This window comes from Nesoenas mayeri (genome assembly GCF_963082525.1).
Source record: "Nesoenas mayeri genome assembly, chromosome: 6".
In the NCBI taxonomy this organism is placed as follows: Eukaryota; Metazoa; Chordata; class Aves; order Columbiformes; family Columbidae; genus Nesoenas; species Nesoenas mayeri.
Genome location: NC_137545.1, coordinates 1,947,266 through 1,963,404, shown reverse-complemented (window position 1 = coordinate 1,963,404; position 16,139 = coordinate 1,947,266). Strand labels below are relative to the sequence as shown.

The 16,139-nt window shown below is 42.3% G+C and overlaps 1 protein-coding gene across 8 annotated transcripts in view; it reads left to right on the top strand.

Moving 5' to 3' along the window:
• The window catches only part of PIKFYVE (phosphoinositide kinase, FYVE-type zinc finger containing), a 64,426-nt gene that overhangs the window by 34,991 nt on the left and 13,296 nt on the right, over positions 1 to 16,139 (top strand). For all 8 annotated transcript variants that reach the window (XR_013922259.1, XR_013922260.1, XR_013922261.1 and 5 more), the window contains 17 exons: positions 318 to 1,504; positions 2,840 to 2,940; positions 4,207 to 4,278; positions 5,840 to 6,011; positions 7,372 to 7,550; positions 8,030 to 8,143; positions 9,039 to 9,147; positions 9,260 to 9,414; positions 9,936 to 10,026; positions 10,848 to 10,908; positions 11,459 to 11,602; positions 11,765 to 11,885; positions 12,993 to 13,088; positions 13,794 to 13,877; positions 14,356 to 14,447; positions 15,120 to 15,284; positions 15,867 to 15,926. Coding sequence is in view for 2 of the 8 variants with exons in the window: in XM_080346396.1 (XP_080202522.1) it covers positions 318 to 1,504; positions 2,840 to 2,940; positions 4,207 to 4,278; positions 5,840 to 6,011; positions 7,372 to 7,550; positions 8,030 to 8,143; positions 9,039 to 9,147; positions 9,260 to 9,414; positions 9,936 to 10,026; positions 10,848 to 10,908; positions 11,459 to 11,602; positions 11,765 to 11,885; positions 12,993 to 13,088; positions 13,794 to 13,877; positions 14,356 to 14,447; positions 15,120 to 15,284; positions 15,867 to 15,926 (3,003 nt within the window). In the remaining 6 variants the exon portion in view is untranslated. The remainder of the gene's footprint in view (positions 1 to 317; positions 1,505 to 2,839; positions 2,941 to 4,206; positions 4,279 to 5,839; positions 6,012 to 7,371; positions 7,551 to 8,029; positions 8,144 to 9,038; positions 9,148 to 9,259; positions 9,415 to 9,935; positions 10,027 to 10,847; positions 10,909 to 11,458; positions 11,603 to 11,764; positions 11,886 to 12,992; positions 13,089 to 13,793; positions 13,878 to 14,355; positions 14,448 to 15,119; positions 15,285 to 15,866; positions 15,927 to 16,139) is intronic.

The following is a 16,139-nucleotide window of genomic DNA, read 5'->3' as shown; positions in this document are numbered from 1 at the left end:
TTCGGCTTCACTGCTGCAGAGTCCACAGTGATCTTAGAATATGCTGTTTAGACCGGTGTGTTTTGTGTGGCCTTCATTTGGACTTTATGATGCCTTTTTTTACAAAACTGGAAAGTTTTTATAGAAAACGCTTGTTTTACTTGCAAAAATAAGTTATTTCTGTACAGCAATGTGAATTTCTGCACCTGAATTGTGCTACCAATGTTACTTGCTCTTAGTTTCTCTGAGTCTCTTCAGCATGAGATATGCAGGAGCAAGTTAACTATAATTGTCATTCTGACTTCTGTGTTTGTTTTGGGGTTTTTTTTGTCTTCTAGATCAGACAAAAACCCTGATGTTTTTTGAAGGGTGTCCCCAGCACCTGGGTTGCACGATCAAGTTGTGTGGTGCTGCAGAGTACGAGCTGGCTCGTGTGAAGGAGATCCTGATCTTCATGGTCTGTGTGGCTTATCATTCCCAGCTGGAAATATCTTTCCTTATGGATGAGTTTGCCATGCCTCCCACTCTGACCAAAAATGCCTCCTTTCACTCCCTGATTGAGGAGCCAGGAGATGAAAATGAAGAACAGAACCTCTTCAACGGTGAGGATTTCAGCACAGCAGTCAGAGACATTGAACTGTCCTCTGAAAAGCTGCCTGTGATCTGTGAGTCAGTGCCCTCTGAGGAGGTCAGCTTGCTGGAACAAAGAGGTTTGTTTGAGAGAGGTGACCAAGAAAACAGTCAGCTGGAAATGCCGTCCTCAAAACAGCAGGAGCACCACAAAGCGGAGTCACCATTTCCAGTGTTCAACTCTGTACCTGCTGCAATACCTGAAACATCCCTGCTGCCTCTCCATGGCATGGACCAGCACTTGGGCACTCTGGATAGCCAGCCACTGGAGCCTCTTCAACAGGCAGATGATCTGCAGGAGCCCAAGAGTCAGATGAGAGTCTTCAGAGACCCTCTCCAGGATGATACTGGTTTATATGTCACAGAAGAGGTGGCTTCTTCTGAAGATCGTCTCAAGACTTACTCTGCAGCATTTAAGCAGGAGCTGAAAGATGTCATTCTCTGTATTTCTCCTGTAATGACGTTCCGCGAACCGTTTCTTTTGACTGAAAAAGGCATGAGGTGCCCTGCCCGGGAATACTTCCCTGAGCAAGTTTATTGGTCTCCTCTCCTCAATAAGGAATACAAGGAGCTGGAGAGCAGAAGGAAGAGACAATTATTGCGGGATCTCTCTGGACTACAAGGGATGAATGGGAGTATCCAAGCCAAGGCTATCCAAATCTTACCTTCTCACGAGTTGGTTAACACTAGAATAGCAGAACATGTAGGTGATAGCCAGAGCTTGGCCAGAATGCTGGCTGACTATCGGGCCAGGGGAGGGCGGATACTGCAGAAAAGCACAGATCCCTTTGCCCAAAGTAAGGATGTGTCTGGTGTCCCTGCTGGAAAAACTGGGTGCAGAACTGAAGAGGATGAGAAGGGACTGGCTCAGAGTGAATCCTCATGGTCTCATAAGGTAAGGTTCAAAGCTATGCTGCTGGAAACCAAGGTTATGTCATTTTCTCCTGGTGATAGAGAAGGTGTGTCTTGTATTAAATGTCAAACTAGAGTTGTTTGTTGTTGTTTCTTGACTGGTTCAAAACTGCGGTTTAGATTGCAGTGCTCTTGGCACTTAAGTCAATATAACCAGGGGCTGCATGGATATGAGAGAGCAGAACAAGAGAGTGACTGCAAAATTTCCCTGAGAAGGGGTTTTGAGACTCCACTTTCTGAGCAATGCACAAAGTCAGCCCAGAATCAGCGTGTACGTGGCTGATTTCTGAAAGTGAGTACATCAAGGGGGAGCAAACTTAAGTTTCTGAAGCTGCGCTTTCTTGATGCTTGTAATGGTAATTTCTAGAAGTGTAACATTTTCATCTTTGGAGGGTTTAGTGTCATGGAAACATCATTAGACTATAATTACATTATAGTGTGTGTTTGCCAGAGTCTGGGTGATCTGAAGAAATGTGAGAATCTCATAATGGAGGGGTAGAATCATCTTTGAAATTTCAAAGCAGGGCAGTATGTGCTTGTAATCAAAATATTTAAAGTTTTGGGAAACTGCCATGAAGGCAACAAACTTGTATCTGTGGAAAAAGATCTTGGGATTTTCTTGAGCTGGAAGCTGTTCTGGAAAGAATTTATGAACAAGAGCAGCAGAACTCATGTCTTGAAATAGTCAGACGTTTTTAGTCCCTGAGCCAATCAGCCTCCAAGTTCATGAGAAGTCACTTTTTAATTGTTGCTTAAATGTAAATCTGTATAGCTTCATAGGCCATAATCTTACAAACAGTAAGACTAGCCCTTGCTCTGGATCAGATTGGTTGATGCTGCTTTAAATTTATTCAGTGATCAAAGAAAAGTATTTGGTAACCTCATAGTTCTGTAGGGTGTGGAAGGGGAAACGACTCCATTCCAGCAGCACTGTGCTAAATCTCTTCACAGAGGAAAGAAAGTTGGAATGACCAGTTGAGGTATCATATATTGGTGGAGTTTTGACTCTATGATGTCCTAAACTTTTGGAGATTCTGGGTATTTGTCTTGGGGCTTTTGTTGTTTTCTGTTCCTCTTAGCTTGCTTTCCGCAGAAATACGTTTGAGTGCATTGGTTTCATTATGCATATTAGTTATGCTGTTCTAAAAATGACAGCAGTTATACGTGGCACACATCCGCCTGAAGCTCAGAGATAATACAAGGTTAATGTGTACAAAAGGAGCAAGCAGAGATTCATCTTTAAATAAAACTACTAGAATAGAATTTTGTCATCAGGAGGTGTCTGTAACCAGTAAATGGGTTGTTTTCTCTCTGCCAGGTGGATTGCCTGAGTCCAGTAAACCATCAGAGGCTCTGTGTTCTCTTCAGTAGCTCTTCTGCTCAGTCCAGCAATGCTCCAAGTGCCTGTGTTAGCCCCTGGTATGAAAACTGCTCCTTTCTAGCTTGTGTCATTGCTGTGCTTTTTCCTAAGTCAAGATCAGCGCTCGTTTCATAGTGCTATCGTATTTCTTTGAGGACTCCTGGGTAGGTTGTCCCCATCCTGTCACAGGAACTGTTGCCAGAAGAATTTTGGCTTGTCTGGTCAGGCGGATCCAGAGCAGGATCCCACAGCCGGGGTCACCCCAAGCACGAATGAGAAAGCCCAGCCTAAAAGTGAATGCTTGAGCTGATCCTTTCACTGCAGAGCAACGTATGTGTGGGGAGGGCACTGCATGCAGGCTTGTGGGGAAGAGTTGGTGCTAAAAACACAAAAGGAGGTCCAAGCACAAAAATAAGCCTTGAGAGAATCTCAGGATACTTCTAGATTGTATTATCTGTGAGTGGCATTTGACTATATTGTTACCTTTCTTGTATTATAGTCAGGGGCATTAAGAGCTTTAACTGTATGTCCAGCTTAGGGGGTTTTAATGTATTAGTTGTGTGCAACATTACATGCTTTTAGCTCTGCTAAACAGGAGAGGTCTTGGTGTTTGATCAGCTAGCTCAGGAGAAAATGGAGAGATGGCTCTCTTACGGTGAAAGTTCTGAAGTTCCTGTAAAAGCTTAGGAACAAACCAAAGAAAGTGGTAATAAGCTCACTAAACAGCAACAATAAGAGGATGTAAATTATTGATATTAGAGATGCCTGAATTGTGATGCTTAAACTGATACTTCCACATTTTAAGTGGCTTGGTCATATCAGGTTCTGAGAAAAGTTACTATTAAATCTTCTAGAAGAATAAGGTTTTTCTAAGGCTTTTTTCATCTTCTGTATGTACCCTTTTTGTAACTGTTCATATGTTTGAGGCTTCAAGCTGTCTAGATTTTTGTGCCTAGATATTCTTGAGCATGATCTTCAAAAGTGCAGTTGAATTGGACGTGACTTTTAAATGTCAAGTCTAAAGATGTTTTAGTAAGACTCTGATCCCATTATTAGGTAACTTGACAGGAGGGATCTAGGAAAGGTCATCAAGGGGTAAAAAAAGCCTTTGAAGGTACCCAGGGCTGAAAACACGCCAGCAGTGGGTGCAGATCTGTGCATTAAAGGCCATTGCTGCAAGTGGCAGCATTCACCTTCTAAAGCTTTTATTTGTCTGCTTTAGGATTGTGACCATGGAGTTCTATGGGAAAAATGACCTGTGCATTAAAGGCCATTGCTGCAAGTGGCAGCATCCACCTTCTAAAGCTTTTATTTGTCTGCTTTAGGATTGTGACCATGGAGTTCTATGGGAAAAATGACCTGACCCTAGGGATTTTTCTGGAGCGGTACTGTTTCAGGTGAGGAAGAACTTATTAGAAATCTCATTCTAAACAAAACAAAAGCTTTCAATAGCTCTGTGAAGCTGACCTGCTGCTGTCTTCATAGACTTGACTTCTGTGCAATTAGATGAATAGCATGCGGAGCTGGTTGTGTCCTAGTAAAGCTTACCACTTACATCTTTTGCTCCTTTCACTTTATTATCATGCTATAGTGAAACAGGACCTGGATTTAAGAATCCACTCACCCATGCTCACTTCTGACAAGCAAACACATCCCCTGCTTTCCCACGTTGGTCTTGTCCCTCTTATTTCCATTAATGAGGAAGTGGAAGAAGTTGCAAAACAAGCCATATGTTCATAAAGGCAAATATATTCATTTAGCACTTTCTCGTAGCAATTAGGGCTCTAAGGGCCTAGGTAAGAGTCTGAGCACGTATTCCGAATTGCTGGGTTTTTTCCAGATGAGCAACTGCGCTCATCTAATGTTCTGAAGTTCCTATTTGAACTTTCATACAATTTCTGGAAAAAATACCTATTCCTTTAGTGTTATCTGAAGGACTCAGAGTAACGCTTTGTCATATCTACAAGGTGGCTAATTTTGATGGTCCAGAACACTTTTAGCCCTGACAAAGTACTGTGTCATTTATTTAATCTGAGAAAGGTGCAAGTTGTTACATTTCAGTGATAACCAGCACTGCCAGAACCCCATACAGATTCTCAGCAGGCTGTGAAGCTGGATAGGCAGCCTGTGTCTCCTCAAAGGACAAGGTTGCTCTGTTCTCTCCATTGGCTACTTGCAGTAGCAAAATGCTCTTTACGTTCAACCTTTTCTGGAAGAACAAGTATTTCTGCTTGTGCTGATCAATGAGGAGGAGCTTAACTGTCCACTCTTCTTGTTTCTCTCTGCTGACTAGCTAGTGTGTGCTATAGTGAATGCTTCTCAATCTCTATGGTTTCAGTAGGGTTATTAAGTAGGGTCTGGGCTTTTTTAGGCCCTTTCAATTTTTGAAGAATTCCCTATTTCACTTTGGTACCAAAACAATTCAGCTTTTATTTTTTTACTGTCAGTCTCTGACTGAAACCCATCCAAAGAAAGGTCATGTTTTTTTCTGTTTAAAGGTGTTATATGGCACCATTTTGCTCACCTCTTCCTTCAGGAGTTGAAACGTTACCATTTTGAAGGCTCTTTGGCACGTCTCTGTCCTCAGTAGCCTTTGCTACACTGGCAAAGGGGTCTTCTAATTTGGTGCCAGGGGCTTCCAGATGCCTGATCCATATTTTGTGGACTGTATGGAATCTGTTGGTAGAAAGTGATTCATTGTAAAAAGATTATGATAGCAACCAGTATCCCATCGCTGCTTTGAGGACTTATACAGCCATTGCTGGCAAGAGAACTTCCCTACACGCTGCTTCTAAATGAGTATAATACAGTTCGCTCGGTAGAAACAGCCTTCGCTGAAGGCTTAGGAAACTTGTACAGTAAAGATAAATAGTACCATGATATTAGAGATGTTGAGTTGGTTCTTCAGCAGTGCCTAGTACATGATCACTCACATGTGTTATTGTTTCTCTCTGTAAGGCCCTCCTACCAATGCCCCAGCATGTTCTGTGAAACACCGATGGTGCACCACATCCGCCGCTTTGTTCATGGGCAAGGCTGCGTGCAGATTGTGTTAAAGGAGCTGGACTCCCCAGTCCCTGGGTACCAGCACACCATTCTCACTTACTCCTGGTGTAGACTGTGCAAACAGGTAAGGGTATGGACTTAAGAATATTGTTGTTCCCCTTTAGTATTCCCATTGTGACTGGCCTTGTATGGAAAGGCAGTTTTTTTGAGAAGGTGTTCATCTCTGGAGCTGTGGCTAAACTAGCACAAAACCTGTAACTGATACAGATGTTCTCACTTACCTACAAATTCCTCTTGTAAAATTGGGGCTGTTGAAGGTGAAACTTCTTGTGTTAAGTAGTACTGTTGGGAAGTGTCCAACCTTGCTCTGAGAGGGTAGGTTTAAGTGGAGCTGAAATATTGCTGGAAACTGCTTTCTGACCCACGGGAAGAATGGAGTTGCCCTCTTAAAGGTGAAGAGTGTGGTCCCTGCCCTGCAGTGAATCAGTACGAGCATCAAAAGAATGTGTGTATGGGGAAGGGCAGACACTGAGACCTACTGGCTTAGTAACTGGCTAAAGCCACCTGGTGTTCTTTGATCTACTGTGGACCGGACGGTCTGCATTGCGTCAGCATGATGTCTAGACTTCCCGTAGTATTCATTAGAAAGCAGGTAAAATCATTCATTAGAGGAATGATGATTTGCTTTAAAAAACACGAGATAGTAACACTGTATATTATCTGGAACTTGTTCTGTAATTTAGCTAAGAAAACATTACTGACTGGATACTCATCTGGAGCTAAACATTGTAAAATTTAAAAGCCTTTAAAGAGACAAGAACAACACTTAATTAAAAAAGATTCATACAGTGCCTGACATGCAAAACATCTCAATTACCCATGTGGATGACTCATTTCACCTACGTATGCTGCCTTAAACATGGGTGTTGGATGTGAAGATACCTGGAGAAAATTAATGTAATTGCTGAAGGCAAGCCCCAGGCTGCTGTGTATACACCTGTTCTATAACCTTTTATTTTCATGTGCTCCTGTAAACACTAATATCTTTGCGGCTATTATGTATGTATGAAGCAGTGGCTACTCTAAGCTTGTAAGCACTGCTGAAGTTGAAATATACTGTAGAGCAATACCAAGGTATTTGTAGCTGGAGAACCACCAGGGAAAGAGTATATGATGAAACCACTGCTGCTCAGTGGGTTGCTTGGAAATCATCTTTATGCAGAGAAATGGCATCCCAGATACGTCAAGGTTATGTTTGTACCTCCCCAGTTTATCACTTGTCATCATCAATTAGCAGTTGTTTATCCAATTTATTGTAACTATGTGTTAGCCTTAGCTGTGCAGAAATGCTGTGTTTATTGTTGAGTGTGTTTCAGGGTCATGGGCTCGTCTGGTATTAGAAATACTAGATTGCTGTCTAGGTTAGCCTGACCTTAATCTTGATTGAAGGATGAAATTAAGACACTTGGTTTTCCATTTTTCAGGTGACACCAGTTGTTCCTCTTTCCAATGATTCTTGGTCTATGTCTTTTGCAAAGTACCTTGAGCTGAGATTCTATGGGCACCAGTACACTCGAAGGGCCAATGCGGAGCCTTGTGGTCACTCCATTCACCATGACTATCACCAGTATTTCTCCTATAACCAGATGGTGGCATCTTTCAGGTGAGGTCCACTGCTGAAAGCTTCCTTCTCTCTCTAGTACTGTGTGAAGCACAGAGCTCCAGTAAGGATTCATCAGGCCTGTCCTTCACTTCGAGTATAGCGTGGGGTAGCGTATCTGCATGAAAACTACAAGTGCAGGGTTGCGTACTGGCTTACAGGGCGCATTGTGGGTGCTGTCACTGTCCTGGATGGGGCGGGCAGTGTTCCCAAGAATGGGTGGTTCCAGTTCGTGATACAGAAGGAGAACACTTTTCCTTGTCTAATATCAAACTTCCATAATTTTGTTTTTGCAATGTCGTCTGTGGTTTTCCTTTTTGCCTAGGAGATAAATGAACAGGGTGTTATTGCTAGTAAAATAACTAAAGCCCTGGACACATTGGCAGTGCCCCTTTTCATATAAGGGGCACAAACCGCAATATGGTGTAGAACTAGTACTGTGGGGGTGAGTTTTGTTAATAACTGTTGTATTGCCTTCTCAGCTACTCTCCAATCCGGCTGCTTGAAGTGTGTGTCCCACTCCCCAAGATCTACATTAAACGGCAGGCTCCATCAAAGGTTACTATTTTGCAGGATCTCAAGGATTTCTCTCAAAAGTAAGCTTTGTTTTTAATGCCTTCCTCAGCTTATTTGTAGTTTGGACTTGTATTAGCAGAACACAAAGCTGGTTTTGGTAGTGTAGATAAGACTTGATAAATATTCATTTCTAATACAAAAGTAATGGTTTTAAACTCATTTATATGTGCATATACTTCTAAGGGAGGGTGATACAGGAATCTTCTTTATTACCTTTGCCTCCTCTGCCTCTACTAATGACTCACCTTCTCATCTGGTAATAATTCAGCTTAAACACAGCCAGTAGAAACTAAGATTCTTCTCTTTTCCATCTCTGAATGTTGCACTGATATTTGAGTGATGGTAGCATGTTTCTGAATTATGTTGCCAATAGCCACTGAAAGGTTGACTGTCAGCTGGTGTCTGAAGTGTCACCTTTTCTTACTAAAGGCCTTCTCAAGCACAACTGAAGTATTCCTAATTCCTCCTGCTAATATTAAAAGTGGAACAGGGAAGGTGGTTCTAGAAGGCTTAATCTGAAAGCTGCAGCTAACACTATGTACCCTTACCCTAACATTCCTTTTTGAAAGATCTGACCAAGTTTAAATCCTGTCTTGAGCCCAGAAAAAGTGCAAAAGCATTGCTCAAACGTATTGTCTGAATAGAACTGTTTTCATTATATTGGTCATGTGGCAGCTAAACTCTGTAGTGTGTTGGAGACATTGCCTTTGTTAACTGTTGAATATGGCAACAGCAGTCAGTCCAGTATCTTCTTGTAGTCTTCTTGTATTCAGTGGGACAACCTACATTAGAAGACTGTCATATATCATCTTTTGTATTCTTAAATGCTAACCTTAACATATTCAGACTTTTATTAAAGAATGTTGAAGGTGTTCCAAGTAGTCACAGCTTAACTCTTTGCACCCCTATCAACAGGGTGTCACAAGTGTATCTTGCTGTTGATGATCGTCTTGCTTCTCTGAAAACGGATACTTTCAGCAAAACAAGAGAAGAGAAGATGGAAGACCTCTTTGCCCAAAAGGAGGTAATGGACTGTTTCTGCATCAGCAGGCTGTAGGCTGCAAAGTGTGTGGAGAAGCCACTTGGATCTGGTGTCACCTCTGGTCACAGAACACTGACAGGTTTTCTTTTGGCAGATGGAAGAGGGAGAGTTTCTAAACTGGACTGAGAAAATCCAAGCGAGGCTGCTTTCATCATCGTTAGACACTCCTCAACAGCTGCAATCTGTTTTTGAGTCTCTGATAGCTAAAAAACAAGGACTTTGTGAGATGCTACAAGCATGGAATAATAGGTAAGAGGACACATGTTGGAATCATGAGCAACACTGATATTGTGTTGATTACAGAAGGGAAGAAGTTCTTCTGTACTTCGTGTAGTGCAGTTACTATATATAGTGTTTTATGACAACTTGTGGTCAATGTCCTCTACTGGTTAAGACCACGGAGCTGGTTGATTGAAGCAGAAAATAATTTTGAGGCCAGATAATAAAAGTATTATGTTGCAGAGGACAACTTACATCTGAGAGAAGAAAGTGTTGTTTGAATAAAGGGGGAAGAAAGGGGAAGAGGGAAGGATGGGAACACAATTAATAAGGTAAAATTATCTCTGAGGTAAAGAAAATGTTCTGCTTTTGGCCATTTGAAAAATAGCTTTGACACATATTAGCAATCATCTGTCAAGACTTGTGAAGGCATGCTTGGCTCTCTTCTAGTATGGAGAAACTTCATAACTTGTGCCTTTCAGAGCTAATAGCTGTAACATATTTTGATTCATTTTTCTCTTTTTGTATGTGTTTTCTTTTTCTTTTTTAAGGTTACAGGATCTCTTCCAACAAGAGAAAGGGAGAAAAAGACCATCAGTACCACCCAGCCCTGGGAGACTGAGGCAAGGTGAAGAAAGCAAGGTATGAGTAGCAGGCTAGAAGCTACTTGAACCTTTTTTCTGGGGCAACACAGTAGTCTTAAGATTAGCTTCAGTTTTACTGCATTATGTAGTTTTCAGCTGTAAAAGCTGGAATTGTGTGTTAGTATGTGTATCTTTTTTGTGTATCTTTTCCTAAAGATGTGAACCAAGAGCAGAAGAAAACAAAGCATAAATAGGCTTTGATCGTTGTCTGTGGCGTTGGTGTAGTGTTAATCTGAATATCAACAGCAGAGAGCTGTGCTCATTGTCAGGTGTATGCCTAGATAGGAAGGAGGTCACCTTGTTAGGCCTCAGGCTGTTGCCCATCAGGTTTATCCCTTGTGAAAAAGAAAAGGCAAAAAGTATCAGGAGGTGCAGAGCAAACAACACAGGAAGGACTAACGGCGAATCTGCAGGTTCATCTCTGTTCTGTGATGTATCCCATGGGATTTGGCTTTGGAGATGTATAAATAATTATTGAACTGCTGGATTTGCTCTACTGCGTACGTATGTGTCCTTTCCACTTAACACACATTTGTCACGTGCTAGAATGCACTTAACCTTGATCTAGCAACAAGTAGGTTTATATAGAGGAAGGGTGTACTCTTCAAAGCAGCATACAGAGATGATAGCAGTCATACGCACCTTGTGAAGTTGAATTGCTCTTGCCTTGTCTTTTCCCTGTGGTGGCAGATGCAGTGACAGTGCAGCGGGTGGGAGCGCTCTCTTGTGGTACATCTGCTTTTGCAAGTGTTCCACAGAGGAAGGCATACAGCCAGAAAGAGCTTGACATCAACGCTGGTATTTTGTTTTTCTGCCTAGATCAGCAACATGGATGCTTCCCCACGCAATGCTTCTCCAGCGCAGCAAAATGGAGAGAAAGGTCTGTTTGTGTGTTTATTTATTTATCTGGTTATTTTCCTTAGGCTGCCAAAAGAAGATTGCTGTAACCCTTTACCTGACCTAACACGAGCGCCTTTGTCAAATTTGACAATTTTGAGAAAGAGTGAACCCTGCTTACTATTACAAAAAGCCAAGTCTGCTTTTAATATGAATTTGAATTCCTAATGATACTACACTGGCCAGCAAGGATTTTCCTTTGAACTTGAGTTTAAAAATGTTCAGAGGCTTTCTAAATAACTGAATAAATATATGGAATTTAGGAAATGACCCTCGTCTCTTCTGTGAAGTGGTTATGGGTGCTGAGAGGCATATCAGCAGTTTGTGGGAACTGAAGGTAATGGATATAAATGTATGCATCTTCTGGAGCTTCTACGTGCTACAGCGACCAGCCCACCTATTCCTTTGCTCTGGGTGGCCTTACCTGCTTTTGAAGTAAAAACTTCTTGAAAGTAGATGCTGGTGACAGCTTAGCCTGAGAGCAAGCGGTACGGCTTCTGCCAGCCATGTAAAATCCTTTCTTCTGTCCTCAGAGGATCGTTTCCTGACTGCTTTATCAAGTCAGAGCTCCACAGGCTCCACCCATCTTCAGCTGCCCACCCCTCCAGAGGTGCTATCGGAGCATATGGCTGGTGCCAACACTCTGTCTGAACAGGATACAACAAGCAGCTCAGAAGGTATAGTTCAATTGTGGTCTTGTATTCTTGCTTCTCTGTGTCAAGTGTTTGAGATCCGTTTAGGAAATGGCAAATCTGGTAACTGTGGTCTGCAGCCTGCCTTCTGAATTTACAATTTGAAGTTTGGTATTGTGATGCAGACTTAACTTACCTCTGTTCCAGATGTGTTTGATGGACACTCACTGGGATCTACAGACAGCCAAGTGAAGGAGAAGTCTACTATGAAAGCTATTTTGGCTAACTTTTTACCTGGAAACAACTATAACCCCATTCCATTTCCCTTGTAAGTACAGCATAGTATATATGATGTACAAAACTAGCAGCCTGATCAAATTGCAAACAGAACCCTGCATACTTCCTCTGCTCAGTATGTAATTTAAGTCATCACTTGGGTTTGCCTCTGAGTAAGCTATAGAACTTTCTCAAGGCAAGGTTTTCGATGTCCTTTCTAGGTGTTTGTAGGTTACCTGCTTGTCTTATTAATGCACCCTTGTGCATATATGTTATCAGTTTCTCCTCCTCTGAACTCCTGTGGGAGGAAAAGGGGCGGTGGGGAGGGGGAAAACAGTGCCTTCTAACTTCACTGCTGCAGGGAGGGAGCAGAAGTATCCTTCTGTAGCAAAGACTCACTAAAGCTACATGCTTGCCTCTTGTTTTTGCTTCCAGACCTCTCCCAAGGGTTGGACTCAAATTGGCATTGTTTGGGTGTAGGTCAGGTTCAATGGCTACTGCATGTGCCCTCAAGCCCCCCTCTCATGTGAAAATGGGCAGGCTGGAAAGTCTTTCAGCTACTTGGTCTGCGTGCTTTGTAGTGTTTCTTGTTTGACATGAGCCTAACGTTTGGCAGCCTGACTTTAGCTTCTTAATCCTACCCCTGGGGCAGTAGTGGAGGCCATGGGCTAATGAGGTGAAATTAAATGACTGGACCCTACAGAGAGTAAAACAAAATCAATCTTACAGAAACCCAGGAGGCTTTTGGGAATTTTCTGTGCTAAACTGCCTGTTCAGAAAAGAATCCAGGTTTGTCCCCAAACTTCACTCTGCAGGCTATGCTGCAGGACAGTCAAAATAACCTCAGGCAGGTTTTGGTGCCATTAGAAACAGCGGCTGCTAAACAGAAATACATTCTAACTTGGAGCTGGTCTTCTGATATAAGGAGCTTGCTTGAAGTGCTAATTGTGCTAACGTGTTGCCATTTAGATTTAACCACATAGCTATGAATGCCTGTGTTGGGAGAAGCTGATCTGGGGAGCTTTGGTTCCATGCTGAGACTTACAGCTTGTGGCTGGGAGTGCAGTGATGAGATCTGGGTTTTGACCAACACTTAACCTTTACTTTCCACAAACTTGTACAATCTACTAACAGTCTCCTTTGTGTTGTTTTCATTTAGCGAGCCAGATAAGCACTACCTAATGTATGAGCATGAACGTGTGCCTATTGCAGTCTGTGAGAAAGAACCAAGCTCCATCATAGCTTTTGCTCTCAGGTACTGGTGTGATTTTGCTGTTCATCTGACACATTTTTTACTTTTGCAGCTTTTCTGTGCAAGGAATATATAAATCCTAGTGGTAGGGAACAAGCATGACAGAATTTCTTCACTTAGCTGTGTTGAGAGTTTCTGCCAGAGCTGAAGTTCTCTTCTTTTACTACTGAGATATGGAATGTAGATTTTTCCTACTTGCAACTGGATTTTGGGCTTTTCCTGCTGAACTATTGCAGATAAAAATTGTGTAGTGTTCCCTGTAATGTGATATTAGAGAAAGAACTGCAACTAAACTTTGCTCAGCTTTCCAGCCTGGAGGAAGTTCAGCTGAGCTAGGGAACAACAGTTAACTATTCACACTGCAGTCTGTGCCTTGCCTGCCTTCAGATGGGGCAGCTCTTGAGACAACTCGGCTCACCAAACCAGCTGGTGCAGTAAATGTCGGGGTTTGTGTCTCACGAAACATCAGGCTGTTAACAAAGTGGGAGAGGGAGAAACAAGGAGGAATTTTTCCTGTAGTAGGACCTAGAGATGCTTCTGTTCTACGGGAGCCAAATTCCAATTGTAAGAAAAAATGAAGGGTGTTTTTCCTACTGTGGGTTTTTGTTTCTGGTGGTTGTCTCTGAACTGAATCTTTGGGTAGTTTTAGAGTCTCCCAGAGAACAGCTGACTCTTTTTTTTTTCTTATTTTTTAAATTTTCTTTTCAGTTGCAAGGAGTACAGAAATGCCCTGGATGAGTTGTCCAAAGCATCTCTGAAGAACAGTTCTGAAGAAGGACTACAGCCAAACAGGTTACATGCAGGAGCTACAGTACCTAAAATGTGGGAATAAGTCAAAACTAGGATGCAGAAAGACCCTCAAAATGTGCCTCTGTTCAGATCTCTGCTTTCGGATGGATTCTAACACATTCCATGCAACCAATAGATACTTGAAGTAGCTGATTTTCTGTTTCATGCTGGGGACTGTGCTGGCTCCATCACCCGATTCCTTGGCCGTGTGCGTGGCAGGGATTCCTGGGCCTGCTGACGCGTCCTGTGGTGATGGATGGAACTGTTGCTATGGAGCCCTGAGAGGTTTCTCTCAGAGAGGTGGAGAAGCACAACTTTGCAGAGTCCCACACTTTGACAACTTTAAACTGTATCCTCTGCCCTTAGCAGCACGTGGTGTTAGGCATGCTGGAGAAATAAATGGACAGGAGTATAGCAATAGTGTCTTGGGTGGCAGTATTTGTTGGACTCATTACTTTTATTCTTTTCTTTCTCCTTTCAGCATGTCAGACAGCAAACCAAAGAGCAGTAGCCCTGTCCGCCTGCCTGAGGCTAACGTGGGTTCTTCAAATCGCGGTGCAGAACCAGAACAGCGTAAGACCGTTTTGTCAAAATCCTATCTATGGTATATCCTATCTATGGTATATCTATGGTATACCTATCTCAGCTCAGACTTGAGTCCACTTAACCTGGTTTCTGGCTCTTGTGAAAGTTAATTTAGAACAAAGAAAATGCATTACGAGTTAAAATTCTGACTAGTCTTAGAGCTGACTTGATGTAGAACATCGGGGAGTGTGTGTGTGTTTTTTGAAGTCTGTGCCCGTGGTGGCTTTCTCCGATTCTTAGCAAATCAGGGAATGATAGCCTGATCTTATATGTTATGATGTAGTGAACCTTGGGTGGTTTTTTGGTCTAGCCTGTTCAGTGCAGTGATGCCCATGTATTCTGACCTTTTTTGGCACTGCCTTGTTTAAAAAATGGCAGTTAAAATCTTTTGAAATGGAGAAGTGAGCTTCTTACTGTGTTAAAGATGCTCACATTTGGTTTGTGTTTTCAAATAACATAGTGTTCCAGAATGCTACACAGAACACTAAATCAGCTAAAATGATGGACCTTAGTTGCCTGAAGAGTAGCAAATGAGTTACAGTTGAATGGCATCACTCTTCCAGTTAGAACAACGAATGGAGAATACTCGTATGAGTCATGCTTTTATTAAACTGCCTGTGGAAATGCCAAGGCAAACTTCTTGATTCCTTTTCACTGTAGCGAAGAAACCATCTGGTGTTTTGTCTTTCTTCCGTGGCACGGGAGGGAAGAGCCCAGACCTGTCCTCCCAGAAGAAAGAGACCTTACGTGGTGCTGACAGCGCTTACTACCAGGTTGGGCAGATGGGCAAGGAGGGAGCAGAAAACCAAGGAGCAGAGTCTCAAGGTACAAGGCTCAGTCCATCTTTCTGTCTTAGACTGTTATTTCTCACCAAATCCATTTGTACTTGCAAGGCCCAGAATGCATTCCTGCTCAGACTTTTTCAACAGTCCAGGATTACTCAACGTGCATTGAAAATGAATGATTTGGGCCTCAAATGTAGATTTCTCCTAAAGATACTGCTTTGCTTTATGAGAAGAGTAATGGGGTCTTTCAAACCTTGGTGACTGTAGGAGCATTGAGTGGTCTGGGCTTGAATGCCTTTGGACTGAGTTGACTCTAGTCAAGCAGCCCAGCCTTTTATCTTTGCCTCCTGTTTAACTTTCATTGCTTCAGCTGATGGAAAATGAATGAATGGAAAACAAAGAAAGCTTGTACTTATGTGTCCCATGAATAGCAGGGCCCTTCTAGCATGCATATCTTATCATACAATATAGCCGTGTCTCTAGTTCCCTTTGTATAGTTCCTTCTATATTCTTGAAAAAAGTAAATATTTTTCTCGTAATGCGAGTTTACAAGTAGTATCTTACATGGCTTTCTCAGTAAAAATAAAGAACAACCCTGACTGAATGACTTCTGTGCCTTCAGATGATGTAGATGGAGGAGATGGACAAAAGAAACAGCTGGTGAATCCCCACGTGGAACTCCGTGAGTAACTGTAAATAAGAACTTGAAGTCTCAGTTGACAAACTCCTTTCTGCATGCAAATGTAATGGAAACCTTCAACTTAATAATTATTTTTTCTTTGTATTGGGCAGGAAGGAAAAAAAAACCAAGAATAGAGCAATGCAATTTTTACTTATTATAATCAATCTCTCTGCAGAAATACCCCATAACACTTTCTTTAAATTTTGTCTGGAC